Source organism: Lacerta agilis, chromosome 10 (genome assembly GCF_009819535.1).
Source record: "Lacerta agilis isolate rLacAgi1 chromosome 10, rLacAgi1.pri, whole genome shotgun sequence".
NCBI lineage: Eukaryota > Metazoa > Chordata > Lepidosauria > Squamata > Lacertidae > Lacerta > Lacerta agilis.
Window position 1 is genome coordinate 24,560,039 of NC_046321.1, and position 23,433 is coordinate 24,583,471.

Sequence of the window (23,433 nt, forward strand, 5' to 3'; positions counted from 1 at the left end):
TTTGGATGACTGCTCAATAAAGAGGTGATCTATAGGAGTTAGTTCTCTCTCTCTCTCTCTCTCTCTCTCTTGAAAGTTTCTTCTCCTTGCCTCTGTGAAGGAAAAAGAGGCCCAGTCCTAGCTGGTGAAGCAGCAGCATGTTATGTTGCAAAAGTTATTATGGCAACTCACTCCTTACATTCAACGGTGGTGCACCCTTCTTATGAATGAACACTCTACAATCCGAAGGTCAGTTTTTCATCATTCCTCAGGAGGTGACTAACCATAAATTTCACCATGTCAGGATACTTTCACAAGAAAGCTTCCTTAAGGGAGAATAAAGGAGAAAAAATGATCAAGTAGTGGCTCTTTCCTACAGTAAATTACTATATACACTCAGGGGCAAACTAGACAAGATGTTTGTCATGTAGGTTGCCCTTGCTTAGTTTATTTTTTTGAATTAAAAAAACAAACTCTTGCAGAGGGTTAGCTGGTCTGGGACTGTGGGAGGGGTCTTTAACTCTTTACTGCTACCTGGGTTCCAGCTGGAATAATGCCCCATACCTGCCAGCTGCAGTGGCAGGAAAGCTCTCCTTAGCGCCAGTAGGTAAACAGTCATTTCTCCTGTTACTGCATGGCAGTAATTTTAAGTAGGACAATGAAGGACGTTATCCAACTACATTCCCAATTTGTTCCCTGCCCCCACCCCCGTGATAGTTATTTCTTTTGTTTGTTTTTTAATTCAACTATATGGCAATACTCACATCTCATCTGGTTCTCAGACTAAGAGTGCTTAGCAACACAGGCCATTTCCAGATGACCCATTTATTGAACATTTATCTTGGTTCGTTTGCACCAAGTTTGCAGGAAAGGTTATACAATGTTACATGAAACAATCATTATCCCACACTTTCCAGTGTGTTTTGCCCATCACTTTCCTTGTTGCAAACAGTCCAATTTTAGGGGGAAGGAGGTTTATGGTGCAAGAGTGCCAAATCAACTTTCACTGTGGAACCTGCATTTGCTGGTATATGAATGACTTTGATCTGAAAATAGCAACAGTCTAGAACAGTGGTGGCAAACCTAGGGTACATGTGCCAGGGCCATAGCTTCCATGCTGGGGGTGGGGCGGGAGGAGGAGGGCTTGCATGCAAGCAGGAGTGGAGGCGGGGATCTCTCAGAAGTGGAGTGGGGGCTTCATGCTGAGAGATCCCTGCCTCCACTCCTGCTTGCACGCAAGTAGGAGCGGGAGCGGGCAGCTCAGCTGAGGAGCACCTGGCTGCCTTCAGGTGGTGCAGGGGCTCTCAGATGCAGCCTCTGGGCTGCCTCCACCTCTAACCCCAGCAACTGTTCAGCCTGGCTGCCTTCACAGGGTTGCAGGGGATCTGATGTGGAGGTGGGGGCTCCTTTAAACTTCTCCCTTGAGAGGAGTGCAGCTGTGAACCCCTCAATGGAAAGTGTTGCAGAGCTTGCACCTCCCCAGCTGTGCAGTCCCGATCCAGCTCCTGTTCCTGTGCAAGCAGCAATGCTGCCTAGCGGAGTAGCCCGATCCCACTTCTATTGCCTGCAAGCAGGAGCCGGGTGGGAGGTGGGAGGTGGGGGTGGCGCCGACATCACTTGCCTGCTCGCTTGCTGCCCGGCCCACCTTCCCTCACTAGGAAAACAGTAGTGTGGCACTCAAAACGAAAATTATACTCAGAACAGAGCGTGTTCAGCTCCCAAAAAAGTTCCAAAACTGGAACACTCATTTCTGGGTTTGAAGTGTTCAGGTTCCAAGTAGTTTGAGAACTAAGCTGTTTGAAAACTGAGGTACCACTCTATTTATTTTTCTTAGTTTGAACTGTATTTATTCCCCCCTCCCCCCGGTGGTGATTTTCTTGAGTCAAAATGAGAGTACCCCTAAACATACATATATATATATATATATATATATATATATATATATATATATATATATATATATTATTTATTACAACAGCAGTCATAAAGAAGAAACGTGAAACACACAGAAAAAATTAGATATACAGGTTAAATTGCCATGTTGGCACTTTGCGATAAATAAGTGGGTTTTGGGTTGCATTTTGGGCACTCCGTCTCTAAAAGGTTCACCATCACTGGTTTAGAAGCACTTATGGACTCTCCGTTAATAAGCTTGACTCTCCATCAATAAGAATGGAAATTGCTTAGTGGCATATAGCAAGAGGCAGCTTAAGTCATACATTCTCACAAACTCTCTCTCTCCTCTAGGCTGACTTGTCATACTGTTTGCATTAGTCCTGGTATTGTTCTGTCTGATCCAAATCCTGCCTATCATGTCAAAATGGAAATAATGACAGCCTCTCTTCCCGATCTACTACACAGTTTGGAGGTCTTCATTGTTCAAAGCTCAGAAAGGAAGAGAGAAAGAGAAAGAGAGAGAGATTGGGACATGCTTCTACCTTAGACCAATATGCTTGCTTTCAGAGTAGAAGAACCAAATGCATTCCAAGGCTGCTGCTATTGCAGAAAGTGCTTTGACAGTCGAACCTTGCAGATAATCTTGCTCACCAGCTGTCAGTTTTAAAGATTATGCCACAAGTCTCCTGTTGTGAATTTTATGAACAGCCTTTAGTTGCAGTATTTGAAGTGACCAGTACTTTAAAAAAAATCTACTGGCACAGAAAAGTAAAAATATAAAACAAATTATAAAACAAAAAATTGGGGGGGGGGGAGGAAACTCCTCCATTTAACTGAGCTATATGGGCATATGCTCAATATCACTATAAAGGGAACATGCAAGGAATGTGTGAGGCCTTTGTGAATACAAACAACAAGAGAAATAATGAGGGATCGGTGGTAATTCCATCACCATGCATTTCTCTTCTTGCATGGGATGCATGGATGTGGAGCTCAATGAAGCATACTTCTCAGAGACACACTGCATTTCAAAAGCAAGCGTATTTCTCCCCTTTCCCAGATGAACAACAGCGTATTCACCACCTCATAATTGGGGACAGTCAGGTCACTGAACTCTGTGCAGTGCATCTCACCTTTAGTCCTGGGCCTGCAACTGCAAGGTAGATGTGCCCCTATGCCATTGTGTACCTTGGGCAAATTGGTCTGCTGCCAAGCAGACATGATTTGTAGCATGCAACCTCCAAGGTAAAACCTCAGACGAGAGCTTTGTAATTGGAAATGGGGCCATGGGGCCTTAGGTCCTTAGAAGTATGGTTGTATCATGGACCAGGTGCTGTCAACAGTGAGCCAGCCATGTTCTGAGAGGATAGGATATCAAGCGATTACCATGAAAAACCAATGTGTTTGATAGATTGCATGTGATTAGTACAAGGGCCTTAGGCAACGGAGTCTGTCTATAAACTCCCTGCCTTCCTTTATGCAGCTATCAAACCTAAGAATAAACTTCCTTAGTGACATAACAGACCCTGGAGTCCCATTCCTTAGGGTCTTTTCTGTGTATTCTGAGCCAGATCATCATTACAGATGTAAACTTAAACATTGCTGAAATGATGGGCTGGTGGCTCCTCTGTCCACATACACCATTTGTTTATTCATCTACTCTGTTTACTATCAATTAACTAATTTTGAGCTATTAGCACATGTGAGCTAATGAACAAGCTGCCCTAACAAAGCTTTTAAAAAGGGTGGTGGTAGAAGGTTGTATATATTATTATTATATTTTTTTAATTGTATTTTTACTCCACTCTTAAACAGCACTACAATCTAATGAAGAACTAATAAAGCTTACACCAGCTTTGTGTATAGCATGACCATGTGTCCTATTTTACAGAGGGCATTCTTCTATATGAAGGAAAACAATCAGTATCTTGACAGCAGCAGAGGCAGTCACACAGGCCACACAGTCTTCCCAACTATGTTGATAAGTATTGCATTTCTATTTAAATTGCAAACATGCTTTTTTTGCATTTGCATCTATACAGATAAATCAACATATGCAAAACCGTGTCTTCTTTTGTCCTTTATGTTGGTCTCTCTATTTTTGGGTAATGCATAAAATCACCTCCTCATTTGCGTTGTGCACCAGAGGAAGTGAGTGTATGTCTCAAACCAGATTGTCCAGATAGCCAGCTACTCCTATGCTACTGGCATTTTGACTACCTGGCAAATCTGGTTGGTTAATTACAGCCTCTTTGAACACTACCAATTGACCTCAGAGGACAGCCCTAAATCATTCAGGCTCCTGTCTGAGCAGCCTATCTTGAGTGCAAGTACTCTGCTTGCTCTTCTCCTGTCTTCGATCATGACTCATGCAGGATGCAATCTGATACCCACTTTCTGCCCTTCAGTGCCTCCCTTGCTACTACTATTGCTCTTGTCTCATTCCTGTCTGTGGTTCCTCTGATCCTGAACTGCCTTTTGGGAAGATAAATGGCTATGAGGAAACCCATGCCACTGGACCCTGGTCTATGTTCTCTCAAAGTTGACTGTACAGTGGTGCCCCGCTAGATGAATGCCTCGCTAGACAAAAAACTCGCTAGACGAAAGGCATTCGCTAGCGGAAGGCTGCCCCGCAAGACGAAAAAGTCTATGGGGCTGCCTCACAAGACAGAATTTTTTTTTTCGTCGCGCGAAAACCGCTACTTGTATTGGTGCTTCGCTAGACGAAAAAATTGCTAGACGAAGATACTCGCAGAACGAATTATTTTCATCTAGCGAGGCACCACTGTACCTGTTTTGGACCATGCTCCCATTTTCTGCCCTCAGCTCCCCCGGGTCTGGAGCAGTGCTATAGCATCAGGTATTTTAAGGCAATGCACTGTTCTCAAAGGTGGAAATATTATCCTGATAAATAGTGTATGTAAAAAAAATTTTTTGGGCCATCTTAACTTTCACCTGTTCTTCAATGTACTTCTAAAATGTTTACTATCATATTTCATTGAGAACTGCCATCTAAACATATATATTGGAAGTTTTTGTATCCATAGAGTTTTCCCTGTGCAAATGTCTCCAAACCAAATATAAGAAGTATTGCAAAGTTTGTAAGCTTTGCAAGCAAAATCTTTCATAGATTTTTTTTAATGGTGAAATGTAATAAAGGGGTATGGTTGAAAAACAAAACCTATGTATAAGGGACTGGCTGCAATCTAGTTTACTTATTGATGCATTTAACGCTTTTATGCTCCACCTCTCCCATTTGGGCCAGATTAATGCATTTGCCAGGCCAGTGATCCCCTTTTCAAGGTCAAAGACTAGGTAAATGTTCCCCTGCTACACTCACAGCTTAATGTGTAATGAAAATATTTCATGTGGCAAGATCGATTTGTCCCCCATTTTTATTTAGTTTTAATGAGGATGAATTGTCCAGATTAAGACTCTAGTTACACTCTTTATGTAGCACCTGCCGTATGTTATATTCTATTACTTGGTTTGCACATCATGGTAAACCATGAACATGCTGACTCTAAGGAAGAAGCTCACGTCGACGTTGCTAAAATCAGCATCATGGTTAGAATCTTCTCTACTTAAAACATGAACTGTAGCCACCATAGGACAAATCATATTGTACAAAAGGAGTAGAGATCATAACCACAATACCAGGTTTGCACAACATGCTAAGCCCAACCTTGGTTTACCTGCCATGCCGTGGCAAGCTAAAAAAAAATAGTAGCTGCAATCTCCTTCTTGGATCCAGTGTATTTGCATAGTCATAAGCCATAGTCTGGAGTGGCATAACATGCAAACATGGCCAATGAGTGCAACAGGGAAAGGTGTTTGGCTGTTCCTCTAACACACCAGGAGAATCACTGATCCACTAACTGTGAAGCAGGAGAATATTTACAGTTGCTTTTAGCAAATAACTACATACATGAATGCAGAATCTGAACTCTTAAAAGCAATTAAAAATTATCTACTAAAAAAATCCACTTGAAATGATTTTTCAGTGTTGTGAAATTCACATATCCTAGCCACAGTGCTTAGGAAGTTGAGCTTCTCTGTTAATTTCATTATGTCCAGCTTGGTCCTAAGTACAAGAAGTGAGGGCTCCCCACTTAAACTCATGTCATCCTGGACCTTGGAGTACACTTTGAGAGACATGTGCTGTCTCTTACCCGCTCTAAAGTCCAGCATGTTGTGAGACAGTCCCCTGGGTCCTGTATACAGACACTAGGTGGGCGAAAGGAGTCAGTGGCAAGCACAAATCATGACTTGCGCAAGCTAACATTTGTAGAACCCTAAACACTGGACCACAGAAATAATCAATCTCTGAATAACAAGCAATGGATAACATATGCTTTAGAATCCTTTGCAATATCTTTACTTAACTCACTCCAATACACCATGGCTTCCTTTTTCTTGGAAAAAGACACACAAGGATGTTACAAGACTCAATATGTTAGATGGCAACATGTAAAAAGCCACAGATGTCTTCCACATGCTGAGCATTATCAGTGAAATAAATCAAATGCAATAACTGGTAGGTGATATTTTTGAAAATAGTAAAAGGGAACACATTTGCAATGCAGTAATCTGGCACCTGAGAGCTTAAATAAGCAGAGTCCCCAAAGGAACCTTTAAGTCAAAGTGTAGCACAATTTTGCATCTGAGCATTTTGTAGCCCAACTATTAGACATTTATACAGGTCCAGCAGAAAGGAGCAGATGTTCTTTTTATAGAGTGAAGACAAGTGTTATTCAACCTTTCAACATATCTATAAAAATTCAGACACTTTAAAACTATTTTAATAGCTGCCTGACAATTTTATTAATGCACTCTATGGTCCCATTTCCTCCTTAAACTGGCTAGCCCATATTGCGGATTTTCACACATAACAAAGATGAGAGTCACTGATGCTGTGTCTTAATTAGCAGGAACATGAAAACCCATTATGTAGCCTGCTAAATTAATGAGAATGATCACTGCAGGATTTGAAAAGAGATGCTTCTACTTGTACAGCCCTTGAGTTAGAATGCTCTAGGCAAGCACAAATAATTCAGGTACGCAGCACAGACCCAGAAGCTGCATGGATCAGGGATGGGGTTGCTGCTTAATATCACTGCAGTGATACTTTTTCTTTTTCTTTGAAGGGCATGAGGGTTGCCATTTTTCAGCCTGATAAATTGTGGATAGCCTGAACATTCATTGCATACCACAGAATTAGCAATATGTGGTATCCTAAAAATCAGAGCAAGAGCCCTGTCACATTGGACCAAAACTTTGCCCAGTCCATCATCCTGCTTCCCACAGCGGCCAAACAGATGGCCAAGGAAGACCACGTAGGGCATGTGCTGTTGCTCTCCAGCTACTGGTGTTTCTGCACCTGAATCTGAAGGTCACAATAGCTAATAACCACTGATAGACCTATCCTCCATGAATGTGTCCAATCTGTTTTTGGAATCCATCTAAGATATGTCCACCAACACATCTTGTGGCAATGAGCTTGCCTAGTCTTTGGCGCTTGAAATCTTTCTTTTTTAGGACCCACCCTATTCTTGTGACTGTAACTTGTTTTAAACTGCTTTTGATGTTTTGTCTTAAATTGTTGTGACCTGCCCTGGAATATTAGTTCCTGTAGTAAATTAATAACAACAATATCTGTGCACTGTCAAAGCTCTTTCTTTTGCATATTGTTTTGCTTGTCTAGACACATTGTTTAACATATTAAATTTGGATCCCAGAATGGATATCAGATATCATATGAAGCACTATGCTTTCTATAAAACTGCCTTCCTATGTTAAGGGTTTTAAGTAACAACTGTATCTGCTATTGCATTTTGCTGCCTCTCAAAATGCTTTTTAATTAAAACCCTAGAAGAAGAAGAAGAAGAAGAAGAAGAAGAAGAAGAAGAAGAAGAAGAAGAAGAAGAAGAAGAAAGCTGATCAGGACACACAATTCTCTGTTCTCAAATAGATGGCCAAATTTATCCACAGCAAGCCTGCTTTTTATGGAAAGTGCTCCTGAACAACCCGTAACAATTATGGGCAGGTGGCAACTGAAAGCTGCACTGCTACCAGCAGGCTTCCCTTGCCCGATACCCTCCAGGTGTCCTGGATTGTAGTTCCCATCTGTAGCTGGAGGGCACCAGGTTAGGGTAGGTTGAGTTACAATACTGAAAACAGATTAAAGTTTACACTAGCTTTCTAAGCGTTTGGGTAGGCTTGTCTAAACAAGAATGTTTTTAGCAGTGAATATGGTGAAGGTGCCTACTTGCGATGCCTCCCCTATATATTTTTGGACTACAACTCCCATCAGCCCCAGCCAGCATGGCCAATGGTGAGGAATGATAGGAACTGTAGTCCTCAACATTTGGAAGGCAGCAGGTTGGTTATGAAACATCAAACACATGGCATTGCATTATTTTTTTCTTTGATACTTTTCCAGGAGTTTTGAAACTTAAATACTCCTCAGTCATGGAGTTCTCTAAGCAGATGTGAAGTGGCATAAGGTGAATTCTGTTATTGTACATCCAGGACTGGCTGGTCAAAATGATTCAATTACAGTTTGTCTGCTATTCTCTACAGAAGATGCCATATATTACTTTCCTCTCTTTTCTTGCCAGTTAAATGCAATAATTTTTGAATCTCTATATGGAATTCTGTTCAGTGTTCAGAAAGGCACTGCAAAGCATACAATATTTAAATTAAAGCAAAAATGACAATCCATTAGTGAATTGTAAAGTACACAGGCACAGTCAATTCCATTTCATTTTGGCCACCTTACGTAGTCTCTCACAACAAACCTGGCCCCAAATCCTAACAGCACACGGCCCTGTGAAGACTACTTCAAAACAAATCAGCCCAGGAAGCTCCCATGTGGACCTGGAGCCAAGTTCTGAACATCTGAAAGTACTTAGCAGAGCTCCTTGAAGTAAATGAATTTTATCTTGTCAAAACTATGGCGGATTGTATTTAGATCGCCAGTTTTAACTGTGATTTAAATAACCAATTAAAATCCTTGATGGTATCCATCTGTGCTTCTTAGCAATTTTCCTAAAGAAAGATTGCATTCTCACTGAAGGTTAGAGCCTTTTAACATGCACATGAATTATTTACAACTGAAAACAACCTATTTCTGACTGATTTTGTATTACAGGAGGCTAGGTAAGCTATTATTGCTCACATTTTCCCCAGTAATAGAATTTAATACATGCAAACTGATTGCTCTGGTTAGAAACTATTTATATACTAAATTACTAAATTTCAGTCCATTTATTTTATATGTGATCTTAGATGGAAACTGAAGTTCAGTTCAAAGGCACAGAAGTCGCATTATAATGTTGTTGAAAAATTATTTGTATGAGATTATAGTAAACACACTGAAATTACTTTAAAAGGGAAAGAATTGCTAGTTATTTACCTGAATGGCACTTTGGCTGAATAGAAACTATCTTATAATTAACTTCAGTCATGCAAGAGCAAGATCGAAGGGATGTATTATATGAAGATTTTCTCAAATGTGAAGTGCTACTAATTTCCTTAATGGGGCTACTTATTATGCTGATCTGTACAGTTGCGACTTTCAGAGACAGGAGTGCTGGTGGTACAAAGATGTACCAGTGTACTTAGGGCCCTGAACGGTAAAAGCCCTAACTACAGTCAAGAGCTGTTCCAGGAGTCTATGACCAGGATACTTAATGGAACACCTTACCTCATATAAGCCCATTCAATTATTACAATATGCCAGAGATGCTCTTCACATGCCACCACTATCCCAGTTGTGTCTTGTTGGAACATGGGGGAGGACCTTTCCAGTAGCAGCTTGAAGGTTTTGGAACTACTTCCTGATTGAAGTTTTTTGTACATACACACACAGCTCAGAACATTAAAAAAGCCATGTTTTATTTTTTATTGCTATTATTGGCTAGTTTTACTGTTGAGCTACCTTGGGTGGTATGCTTATTACTGTACAGACAGGAGAAAATATTTTCTATAAACAATCTCTCTACATCAATTCAGAAGGCAATGAAGGACCTGTTCCATTTATCTCACTCTGAAGAAAACACCTCCTTTTTAATGTTTATAATTTTTCACAAATAAAATACAATTGATCCAACATTCACTTAAAAAATCAACTTCCCTCCCACCCTTCTGTGGTTTTCTCATGATTATCTTTTGCTGCTGCAGAATTATAAGTAATCTATACCTTCTTTTTTTCTCAGCTTTATTCTCAAAATAACTTGTACTGCTGAACTTACTCCAAACTCGCTAGCGTGCTAACACATTTACAGTATTTTTAAAAATAATCTACAAGCATTTTCTATTCCTCCTTGAAAACTTTCATTAATTAGAAAGTTAAACTTGCTAGTTCTGCATATCCCATCATTGAAGAAAACACCTCCTAAGGAAAAACAAAATAAAATAAAAAATTCCTTCCAGTAGCACCTTAGAGACCAACTAAGTTTGTTCTTGGTATGAGCTTTCGTGTGCATGCACACTTCTTCAGATACACTGAAACGGAAGTCACCAGACCCTTAAATATAGTGAGAGAGTGGGGAGGGGTATTACTCAGAAGCATGGTGCGAATGGGTGATCAGCTGATAGGTGTATTGCTGAGAAAATATAGTGTTGATACCTCTAGCCTAGAGTGCAATCTTATTCATGTCTACTCAGAAGCAGAGTAGAGCCAAGGAGGCTCACCTGGCTCATTACCTATCTTTAGGCACCAGGCAAAAAAGTTCCTCTTCAACCAGGGATTTGGCTGATTAACATTCAATGGTTTTTCAAATGTGTTTGTGGGAAGACCGTTTGCCCTCCTAGGCAGGCAGTTTTGCAGATGGGCTCCGAGCCGCTCCAGTGAACCAATGAATGGCCGGCTGGATCATCTGCCTGCCACATATTGGCCTATGGTGGCGACAAATCTTGGGTGTTCCCCTGGGAGAGGGGCCAACTGACCAGTGAGGGGACTTGTCCCCATGCCCAGGGACAGGATAAATTGCACATTGCCAGGCCAATTGGCCTCTTCCTTCACATTGTAAATTTCATTGACCAATGGACTTACACTTTATATAGTTAAATGAAAATGCTTGCAGAATCACAGTCACATGATACATGGATCATGGTTTTGTTCTTCATTCCAGGTGTTTGAACCATTCTGCATGCCCAACAAGCTCCCGGCCCTGTTCTTAGTTCTTCCCTGTCTGTCTACCTAGAGCCAGACCTGACACAGCGCTGCTTACTGCTTGCTGTCTGATCCTGCTGGAACTTTTCTCTAGGCAGATCCAATTGTACAAGTCGGCCATTAACACAATTGGTGTCAAATTCCCAGGGGCGAATGTATGACCTTCTTGTAGAGATGAATTTATTTTGCAGGCCTGCAAAGGCCGTTTCACAGCAACTTTCATGCCAGTGATGCTCCCTTTAAGAATACTGTCAAGCAGGCTTTAAAAATGTGCTTTATTCCTTCCAAAAGAGCTGCAAAAAACTTCACATAGTGAGATTGTTACCTTAGGCACTCTGAAGAGCAATATACCAATGCCCCCACATGCTGGGAGCTTAAGGATTTAAAGTTCCAGACTGACTATGTGCCAATCCTTCCTCGGCTTTGGGCACTTGTGCCTGCACCCAAATCGCTGGTGACCTTTTCTGGTATTTATGATGTCAGTACAGATTTTTATTACTGTTTGAGCTGCTGTGCAAAGCAAACAGGTTCTGTAGCCTGTGTTTATCCAGGGAAGATAGAAGCACTGGGATGTCAGTACTTTTGTCTTTAAGACAACAACAACAACACCAACCTGCATCACCAGCTGGGTAGATGATTTTAAATCTACCGTAACTCTTTTTTTAGTGGGTGTGGGGGAAGGTTTTCAATATACAAGAGTTAAATAGAAATTTCTGTATAAAAGCTTTAGAAGGGTATTTAAATAGCCTTGAGTCTACTATTAAAATGGAGAGCCTAGATTGTCTGGGACTCCCTTGAATGTTCACTTGGTGCCATGTTGCTGAGTAATGCCCATTGCCATACATATGGGTTTGTTTATTTATTTATTTTTAAAGCTTCTTTTTCTCTCTGTTCTTCTGGTCTATTTCGCAGAATTTTTAATTATTGTTGTTTGTTATGTTTATTAGTGCCTTTTTTCACAAACTCAAAGTGATTTAGGGGCATTCCATGAAAAGTGGTCCTGTGGTCTAAAATATTAAAATTAAAGATAAAATTCCCCAAAAAATATTTTATGTAGTTGAAAGTGTATATTTTGTTAAAATGACAATATAATTTGATATAAAGAAAATTGGGGGAGTGAAAATTGGAAATAACTGTACAAGTTCAGAAAGTCACTTTCTAAAATGAAATCTTAATGATGAGTTCATGTTTTTTTAAAAATGCAATAAACATAATAAATAATAAAATATTAACATATATCATAACAAGTATATCTGTTCTGCCAAAAAATATTTGGCAGAAAAGTATTTTTGATTTTGATTAAATTTTGTCCATGTTAAAGTGACTGGTTCTGGCTTCCAGTGTCACACACGTCACAATAAGTTAATATTTTTTATCTAATAATGTAGCCATGAACTTCACCATGCTGAAATTTTTTTTTATAAGCTTACTAAACTTAAAAACACTAAAAAAAAGTTTGGATTTTTTTTTGAAAAAAATATTAAAAAATATTGGGCTTTTTAAATTTAGTCACACACGTCACTATTTGTGACGTGTGTGACTGTGACGTGTGTGACAGGAGCATTTTTTAAAATTAAAAATGCAAATACATGTAGATAATAAAATATTAGCATAGATCATAACAAGTACATCTGTTATGGCAAACAAATATTTGACAGAAAAAATTATTAGATTATGATTAAGCTTTGAAGTATTTTGCTCCTTAATTTGGCATCAAAGGGCTGTGACTGTGCCATCTTCAAAACATCACAAAAAATTTATGCTCCATCAATATTCATTTGCTGACCAAATATTTTTTTCTATTGAGTAACAATTCACAAATTTGAAGTTGCATTTGCAAGTCAAGGTAAGAGTAGTATGCTTAAAAATAAATAAATAATGTTAAATGTGGAAGGCCTCCTTCCACCTGCCTTGCCCCACCCCCTGGCCCTGGGACTCTTCATAAGGGAGCTGTTCCTGAAAGAAGAACTGTGAGGGGAGATGTGGCTTGGATTTCAGATGAACAAAGAGCTAGAGAAAATTGTCCAAAATTAATTCACTTTGCCAGAGAACTGAATATATTTGAAAGTAAAGTGAATGTGTTCGAATGAACCAATGCAATGCTATTTTTGGTTCAGTAACTGTCAATAAAATAAGGCTGTTCTACAAGTTGTGCAAGGACCCAGGTGGTGCTGTGGGTTAAACCACAGAGTCTGGGGCTTGCTGATCAGAAGGTTGGTGGTTCGAATCCCTGCCACGGGGTGAGCTCCCGTTGCTCTGTCCCAGCTCCTGCCCACCTAGCAGTTCAAAAGCACGTCAAAGTGCAAGTAGATAAATAGGGACCACTCCAGCAGGAAGGTAAACAGCGTTTACATGCACTGCTCTGGTTCGCCAGAAGCGGCTTAGTCATGCTGGCCACATGACCCGGAAGCTGTCTGCGGACAAACGCCAGCTCCCTCGGCCTATAGAGCGAGATGAGCACCGCAACCCCAGAGTCAGACACGACTGGACCTGATGGTCAGGAGTACCTTTACCTTTACAAGTTGTGCAAACATTAAAGATGATTGCTTTGTGTCCAATTCCACTTTTATGTTAATGTTTATTAATTTGTTAACCTCAATCTGTAAAAGGATAACAATTATCCACACAAATGATATTTTTAAGGGTTTCATTAGGAAAAAAATTCATATGCGGTCACACACGTCACGTTAAATGTCACACACGTCACAGTACTATTTGTTGTTTTTTAGCCTTAGTATTGCTACTTCATATTCCTAAAACCCCTCTTTTGGATTTACACATATATGGCTTAATTCTAATAATTTTTATTTCCATGAATGTTACAAGAACTCACAGAAATATTCAAAGAACTTGAGAAGAGAGGGAAAAACATTTGCAAAATGGTCACACACGTCACGCAAAATTAAAAATTTGTATCTCTATTCAGGCAACATAAAAAATATTCCAAATCAAATTAATTATATCTTAAGACATAAATGACAGATGTCAATTAATTGCTTTTGAACCAGCTGTTGTTTTAGGGTCAAAATAATTACAAAAGTACTGAAAACGTTGTCTGAATGTCACACACGTCACGGTGGAATGCCCCTTTACAAAATAATGAACATTAAGAAGTAGGATAAAACCACCTAAAATACGCAAGTAACAAACAGATGAAAAACGTAGCAATATTTACAGCAGGGAAGCTACAGAACTGGGCCAGGGCAGTGCAGCCCTTTGCCTTAAAAAAAAAACCCAATTCAAAATAAAAGCTGTTTTTGTCCTGACACCATTGGCCAAGAATGGCATATAGTGTCACCTTAACAATAAATCATATCCATGCAGCAAGTTTGATGAGGGTGTAGACAGATATTCACAGTTGCTCTTGAACTTCCTCTCTATTTTAAACTCACCAGATTCATAATATCTTCTTGAAACACCGAAAAGCATTCCTTTTTGCAACAGAAATTCACCAACCTGGTACTCTTCCAGGTGTTTTGGACTTCAGCTCCCATTAGCAGCCCCAGCCAGGAGTACCTGGAGGGATTCTAGGCTGGTGAAAGCTAATTTTGTAGCCAAGATTCAAAATTACTAGGGCTGTATGGAGTTACTTAGGATTAATTTTGAAACTTACTAGTGTTTATGCAATTACACTGACACATTCTGAACTTGAAGGTTCTACTTTCACTTTTTATATATGCTGTAGCATCATCTAGAAAACACAACCGATTTCAAAACATTATACCCTGCTCCCCACAACTCAAGAACTATGGTTATTTAGGCTGTATGGCTGTAGGTTTCCTGAATAGCATGGGTGTAATATTTCTCCACCTCCCTATTTAATATTACAGCATGTAGACTAAAGCTGGCTCTTCTGCACTTGCCATCTATAATAGTTCCTTTCTCTCATGTGTTTCTGGAATGCTGCTCTCATATAAAAATGGCTGTAATCCCGTCAGTCTCTGTCAGCTGGCAAACTGGAGCAAGGGTAACATATGTCAGCTGCCACTAGGCAACTGGGAGTGATTAAACAGACTTCTATATGAGGCTCAGAGGAACAGAAATATGGGTTGCCCATGCAAATCACACCAGCACAAAGAAAACCCACGGATCCATTAGTTTTGTGGTTTAGAACCTCAGTATCTGCCGGAGGATTTTATCCATCTACAATTGCAGTTCCTGTAAAGTACACAGTGGATCCTACTGTGCAATGACCTTCTCAATGACAGTAGAAACACCACCTGCTCCTCAAAAACAAATTGTACATTTGGAGAAAACTTCTGATCTCCTATAAAGCACTACAAAAATTAGCACAGGTGTGTATGATCAGAGCTTGATGAATTTCTTTGCCTTATGCCAATGAAGTATCAATATCTACATTATAGCACTAGACACCAACCTATTCTCTCACTCAGACCTATATCCACAGCTAAAAACCAACCCTTCACACAAGGAATGGGCCCAGGGTGACATGCTTAACAGGCCTGGAAGCAAACATTCAAAAATACTGTGAGTATGCAGAAGTGAACAGCAATTAGAAAGTCATGTATACACCTTTCTACCACTTGATGGAGTTGCAACTTAAAGGAATTCAGTCCACACAAATTGTGCAACACATGTGCATTAGGTGATCTCATTCATTATCACAATATCACCAAAACTAAATTATTAAATGTACATATGTATGTATGCATGCATGCATAGACAAATAAACAAAGAGAAGATTTCTGCTTCTTATACCATCTTAAGAAAAGATCCCAAATCTTCTCTGCACAAACATCTAAGAAAGTGAACCACCATCATGGACTTACTCTGCCTTATTTATTTAATAAATCCTGAAATATTTTTAGAGACAGACAACCTGATGCCCTCCATATGTTTTTGGATACCAACTCCCATCAACCCTGGCTAACAAAGCCAATGGTCAGGGATGACTGGAGTTATAGTGCTATCCTCACTTTAGTGGACTGAAAAACAATTTCAACACGATCTTAAGTAACAGCAAAGTGTGAAAGGGAAATGGCCTTCTCAGCAGTGGTGCCTACAGAATGCTCTCCCATGAGAGGCTCACTTGGCATCTACTTTATGTCCTTTTGATGTCAAGAGAAGTCTCCACGCAAACATACAGTTTTTTTTTTAATCTGAAGAGTATTATTCTTTTTTTGCTGCTCTTTTAAAATTGGAATTAAAAAACAAAAACAAAACCCTTTTAATATTGATGTTTTTATAAACCGATCTATGAACTTGTTGAAAGGGAGGGTATAAATCTCTAAAACAGACAAACAGCTTCATAAACAACAGTTAGTGCCTGTGTTTGCTTTCCATCCACCCTTCCAATCCCTTTTCAGATTGTAAGCCTTAAAGTTTGCTTATTTCTGACGTTTGTAAGATGCCTCGCAGCCCTACTGGGTGAAGGGTGGGTTAAAAGTATTTTAAAGAAAGGTAGTGGTGGCCACCAATTTGGATAGCTTTAAAAGAGGATTAGACAAATTTATGGAGGGTAAGGCTATCAATGACTAGGGTAAGGCTATCAATGAAACCGCAGCATGGTGGAAGTGTTGGATTCTGTCTCTCTGACATTGACCAAGGGGTGACTGCGGGGGTAGCTGAGTTTTTGGCAGCAGTGCTTCAAGGAGTACTTTAACAGGAGGAAATTCTAGATTTTACATATACTGTACACACATACAATCAGCCTATGAGTTTACTTGTTGTTTCTTTGTGTATATATATATTTTAAAGTTCCTGTATGTGATTCTTTCTCACGCAATTTTACTTGTAAATGCCTAATAAAGGTGTGATAAGTGACTACTAGTCATGATGAATAGGTTCTGCCACCACTGCTGAAGGCAATATACCTCCAAAAATCCATTGTTGGGAGTCACAAGTGACAAGACTGTTGTACTAGGTTCCAAAGGCATCTGATTGGCCAATGTAAGAACAAGATGTTAGCACTATAGGGGCCTTTATCTTGGTGCAGCAGGACTCTCTTTATGTGTTTGAATATTTGAGGTTGGGCAAAATCCAGTGCATTACTAAATTCTGGTCATTGCATTAGTTCAAGAAGTGTGTATCAGGCTTTTTCATATAGGAATCTGCAAAGTACAAATTCCTTAAGCATGCCTAAGATTAGCTATAAGGGAGCTTGCCACTGCCGAGGGGTGAATGGTAGCTGTTAGTTCCGGCTAACATTAGTTCCATCATTGACACTCTCAAGCAAAACGCAAGTTATTCCCATCCCAAATCATAATTTGCAGTTGGATTATTTAGGATGATTTGCAAGCATTCAAATGCCAAAGAGCATGAGTCTTTCATGTAAATCTGAACAGGCTGAGCAAAAATTGCTTCTTCTTAGCATCTCAGAAGACATTCTATTCCTCCTTGCACTACCTGCTGTGAAAATTATTTTATCTGCTCAAACAATATCAAATCCGACAAGGGTTTTGTACAAGACAATTCTACCCAGCAATTGGGTGCCTGAACAATTCTAGTAAGAAAGTCAATGATTTCAAAACTACCCTGAAGGATGGAGCAGAATATGGAGTCAGGCTCCTACGGAGGAGGAGCTCTCTTCTAAGGACAGGATTACTACCCTTGTGTTAAGTACTTTTCATGAAGCACAATGGAAGGACTAAACAAACAAACAAACAAACAAAATCACTAAAAGAGAGATTCTTTCATGTGATGCTCCAGGGATGGACAGAATTCATATCTGTATTATGGAATCAAATGTACTGAGAGTGCCAGACATTGTAATAAGAAGGAGGAAAAAATCAAAGCAAGCAAAGTGTGAATATTAAAATAGCTGAGAGGAGGATGGGATGAACAGCCTAGTACCTACAAAAACAGAAACAATGAGAGATATGTTTCACAATGTTAATATGAGTTCCAGCAACTCCATGCAGACTCCTGCTGTAGTTAAAATATGCAGTCGGTAAGCAGCTAAATTGGGAAAATGATGGGAAACTTGCTTGAACATGAACATTATTACCTGCAGATGCCTTCACCATTAAGTTAACAGAAGCAGTACATGCTAAATGACTGGATCTGTTCCAACCAAAGCTGCATTCGTAACTTATGTTAGCTAAGGCAGGTTCTCAGTCTAATCTACTCTGTAGAAATGCATGTAGGAATATACACATAAGAGATTCAGCCTAGTTTTTCCAACACAAATAAAATTGAACTCTTTTAAAAAATTGCCACGCAATACCTGCTCCATAACTCTGGTTATTTTTGAACTGTGTTTTCAATACACATTATTGCAGTCAACATACTCTGAAAGTTACTTTGAAAAACTCTACTGATTTGTTTTTCAAGGCCACAATAGGAAATGACATTAAGCTTCTTTTAAGAAACCGCTGCCCTCGTAACACTGATGGACTCACTGCATTTTGAGTACATGTTGGCATTCTGATTTTGCGACGGGATTTCTTGGCTGTGCCTTAGTTGGTAGCCGTGAATTCTGCTATAGCCTCTTCCTCCTGCATCAGCAATTAATTCTCTCTTTGTAAAGTTCCACTGACCTAGTCTCTAATGTACACCAACAGCAACGCAACCCCCACCACACATTCACACCTTACCACTTATCCTGTTCCACAATACAATATCGTATGCAGAACCACCCCCCCCCAAATGGTACTCTAATTTACTGTTGGCAGTAAATGAATAGGCAGCAGACTATGAAAGGAAAGTAACAGCAGGCAGAGAATAGTCATCTCAAACAACAGGGTTTTCTATACGTCCTGGATGGTTAACAAAAAGTATGAAAACGTAAGGCATTACAATACCTTTGAACTTGTGAAAGACAGCCCAGAGCTCAGCAATGTCTGTAGCAAAGGTAATATCTGTATCGAGTACAATGACTCGTTCGAGGTTGGCAGGCAGAGTCTTTGTCAGAACCAGCTTCATCAGCCCATATATCCCAGAATAGTGTTTGTTGGGTATCCAGGACACTTCAGACTAATAGACAGAAAGGACAAGGAAGAGAGAAGGGAGGAAAGGGAAAAGACAAGCTTTATTAGAGACAGTAGTTCTTATTTTAAAAAAAAAACCAAAAACAAACAGGTTTCTCAGCATTCTTCCTAATGCTTGTCCTTGAAATTGAAAAAAAGTGCTGCTCAGTCACCCTTGATTAATACAGATAATTGTTTAGAGGGACAAGGGCTCTGTGCACACTCCAAAGGTCTCCAAAATAGCCAGAGTTGCACATAAGCAGAAACACATACTGTCACATTGACATGATCTGAGCCAAAGGTACTAAGATAAGGGATGGGGTATTGTTTCTGTTTGTTACTATGTTGTGTATTTTTGTGTTTTATGTTGTAAGACGCCCTGTGATCCTCGGGTGAAGGACAGTATAGGAATTTAAATAAATAAATAAATAAATAAGGCAAATGCAACATTGTGTGCCTTCACTACTCAAACACACTTGGGGGGGGGATAAATAAAGCTTGGATACTGAAGCCCAAATTCAAAAGCTACCCCCGTAGTGTGGCAGCGGCTGCTGACTCTTTGAGTTCCACTGGCCTCTGGTGACATCAATATCAGCTTCTCACATAGGTTAGCCCTGATTTGCATGCCTGAGCTTTGCAGGTTTCACTACAGTGACAACATCTAAAGGTGGGTTAAAAGACTTGTTGACAAGGGTATCCACATGAAATGTGAGAGGACGTGTGTTTTAGAAGAAGATTCCAAAGTCCATCTTGAAGAGACCCAGCAACGAGTGTTTCAGTAAAATAGGGAGTAACCTCATATTTTATGGATTGTTCCACAAAGCTATGTACCAGTAGAGGCAGCAACCACTGCAAGCTTCTTGTCACCCCCTTCATAGGTCTCAGTGGCAACTGGATGAACTCAAGGGGGTAATAGGAATAGCTGGCTGAAAGTCAGGGCACAAAATGTAGAATTGCAAGGGGGAATGAACATTCCCCAGAAGCTGTAAACTTTCCTTACCACTGCCCCCACATCCCTGAAGCTTCTTTTGGCTTCCATCTGTCAAACATGCAAAAGCCATAGGTCCCATCTGCATTATGCTTTTGAAGCACTATGATTCTACTTTAAACAGTCATGAGTTCTTGGGAACATGGATTGATTGTGAAACCGTTCTAGGGACTGTAGCTCTATCAAGTGATTTATGAGTCACCTGCAAACTTTCAGAACCCCTAACAAACTACAGCTCCCAGGATTCTTTAGGGGAAGCCATGACTATTTCAATTGGGATGATTGTGCTTTTAAATGTCCCACCCCTGAAATTCACGCCGATTTTATGGTCCAAAACACAACTGAATCCCTAAAAGCAAGAATAATTTCTTATAACTGAATTACTCTTATCTACCCTTACAAGATATAAACTGACTTTCTAGCCCTGTAGTGTGCTGAATTATCATCATGAAAGCATTGTGCTTCTAGACCACTGAAAATTAAATACACCATAATGCCAAAGTCATACATCCACTGCAGTCTGCCCTGGAATTTGAACTAAAGGAAAACAACGAGGTTTAAACATTTATTCTGAGGACACAGAATAAATCATTTGCATTGCAATGCTTTTTGGATGCTAACTGAAAACCAAAGAGCTTTAAATTAGGGGAGGATGCTGGCCCTACATTTAAAAATGTAAAGGGAAAGGTTAATTCTTTAAGGAAAAGACAAGCAGGGTCACCTTTTCAGTACAGACCTTATCTCAACAGGATAAGAATGCTTATATTTTGAGACTAGGTACTAACCTATATCAGCAAATGTTTACTGCTTTTAAGTACATTATAGATTATGTCAATGTTATAACACCCAAAGCCTAATATTACTGACACAATGTTCCATAGTCAGACTTCAATTTTGACACTTCTTACAAGGTAGTTTTGAGGAACTACCTTGTCTTATTATGCTTTGGAGAACGTAACTGAGAAAATCAGTAATTCTTAATTGCAGCATTTGCTAAGCAGATGCAGAGTTGACATACCGTACTTGTTTCACATCTATCTATACCCATCCATCTAGTATAGTTCCAGGCATCTTCCTCAACCTCCTTACCCTCATTTTTTCCTTAACATCTCCACTCTCTCTCATTAAAAGCTACCACTGGTGTCCAGAGTTTATTTAGACAAAAGGGTCAGGAAAAGGCTAAGAGTCCCTGACTGTAGGGATTTCACTCTATACTCTTTAACAAGGCCTGCCTTTCATCTTGTACTCTATTTTAGCTCCAAGCATAGAACTTTATTGCACCATGAACATGTTGTCCACTAAGAACAATATAAGTGGCAGACCTCTTCATTACAGCTGCAGGGACCAAGGCAGAGCACAGAACCATACAGTTTGTGTGTGTGTTTGTTTTTGTTTAAAAAGAGGACTTTCTAAAATGAAAGAAATGTGAACTTTGCAAAAATGGTCTGTATACACACATACAGTGTGATTGCAACTCACAAAACGGCTCCATACCAGAGGCAGCACAGATATGCAAAATCACTCATAGTCAAATGCTGCCTGCTGGAAGGGGAGGGGTACCTCTACAGGGACAACCTCTCTGCATCTCCACTGCCAGAGGAAGAAGAAATCCAGCTCTCTGGGCTACAAAATTAGTGGGGAAGCAGCAGAGGCAGATGAAGAAAGGAGAAACCTAGTTCCATTGGCTACGGAAGAGAGGAGGAAAAAAAAGCTCAATTCTGACTTTTTTCTCCTGCCTGCATCTGCAGCCTCTTTCCTCCCTTCTGCAGCTGGAGTTTCTTCTTCCTCCAGAAAAGGATGGGAGCCAGGGTATCTTCTTCCTCCATCTCCCTCTGCTGCAACATGCAACTGTTTGTGTGTGTTTCCTGGAATGCTGTGGCTACTGTCAGAGCTGAGCGGGTATAACTGAATTTGCACGAGTAAAATGTGTGTAAGATGCAATTATACTGTTTGCGAAAGGATTTGTATGCACAATCAGCTCCATTTCATACGCTGCAGCAATATAAGGTCTATATATTTCAAGAAATTACCACAAGGAGACAAGTTTAATAGTTACACCAGGAATTATGTGCACTCCTGTTTCAGCAAAGTCGGCTTTTGAATAGCCTACCATTGGACGGGGGTGGCAAAGAGCAAGAGAGGTGTTGGCTTCATGCCCTGCTTGGAGGCATCCTGAAAGCACATGGCTATTACTGGAAACTGGATGCTTTGCTACTTAGATCCTGGGTGTCACCAAGAAAGGCTGTTCTTATAGTATTACTATCCAGATGTTCCTGCTTGCTTTGCTTGGCAACCCTTCACTTGTACCAATACCCCCTCCCCAAACACCTCCTGTTAATCCTCACCAAACCTTTGGATTCGGGTAAGTAGCCGTGTTGGTCTGGTACAGTCTATATATATATATATATATATATATATATATATATATATATATACACACACACACAGAAAAACCTGTCCAGTAGCACCTTAGAGACCAACTAAGTTTGTTCTTGGGCTAAGCTTTCGTGTGTATGCACACTTCTTCAGATACACTGCAACAGAAGTCACCAGACCCTTATATATACAGTGGGAGGGTGGGGTGGGGTCCCCCCCCCCCAGGAGGGTAGTAGGAGATGGGTGATTGACTCAATGGGTATGGTAAACCTGTTGACGACTGTTAACGATTGCAATTAGTCCTACAGGAAAAAGCGAGGGATAGTATGTAGATGATTAGCATATGTAATGAGACAGGAATCCAATATCTCTATTAAGACCAGGTCTCTCCATAGTTTTCAGTTTAGTGATAAGTTGTAATTCAGCAACTTCTCTTTCAAGTCTGTTTCTGAAATTCTGTTGTAATAAGACTGGATGGTTGGACTGGATATGGCCCTTGTGGTCTCTTCCAACTCTATGATTCTAAGACAGCTGCTTTGAGATCCTGCATTGGATCCTGGGAGATTGAAGTGTTCTCCTACTGGCTTCTCTGTCTTGTGATTCCTGATGTCAGATTTGTGTCCATTTATCCTTTGGCATAGGGTTTGGCCTGTTTGTCCAATATAGAGAGCTGAAGGGCACCGCTGGCATTTGATGGCATACACAATGTTAGAAGATAAGCAATTAAATAGGCCTGAGATGGTATTTTTGATGTTGTTGGGTCCTTTGGAGTTTGCCCATAGTGACCCTCTCATTCTATTTGCCTGCAGCAACCCCAGCTCACTTTCCTACTTCATGCCACACAACCCCTTCTTGCTTGACCTGCCCCACTACTGCAGGCCCAACTCACACACCTGCTTTGCTTCCTACTTGCTCACCATGCCACTGCATTGCCCTCACTCTCAGCACTTTCACCATTGAAGGTCCAGCTCACATTCTTGCTTCAACCTCTCGCTAGAGGCCCCCCCCCATTGCTTGCCTGCTCTGTCCCCCTGTCCTCCCACTTGCTTGTCTCACCACTGCAAGTTCAGCTTGCTTGCCCCACTGCC

General features: G+C 40.3%; 1 protein-coding gene across 1 annotated transcript in view; it reads right to left on the reverse strand.

Annotated features, from left to right (window-relative positions):
• The window catches only part of LARGE1 (LARGE xylosyl- and glucuronyltransferase 1), a 307,061-nt gene that overhangs the window by 111,815 nt on the left and 171,813 nt on the right, over nucleotides 1-23,433 (reverse strand). The window contains exon 6 of the mRNA XM_033162533.1: nucleotides 18,817-18,988. Within this exon, the coding sequence (XP_033018424.1) occupies nucleotides 18,817-18,988 (172 nt within the window). The remainder of the gene's footprint in view (nucleotides 1-18,816; nucleotides 18,989-23,433) is intronic.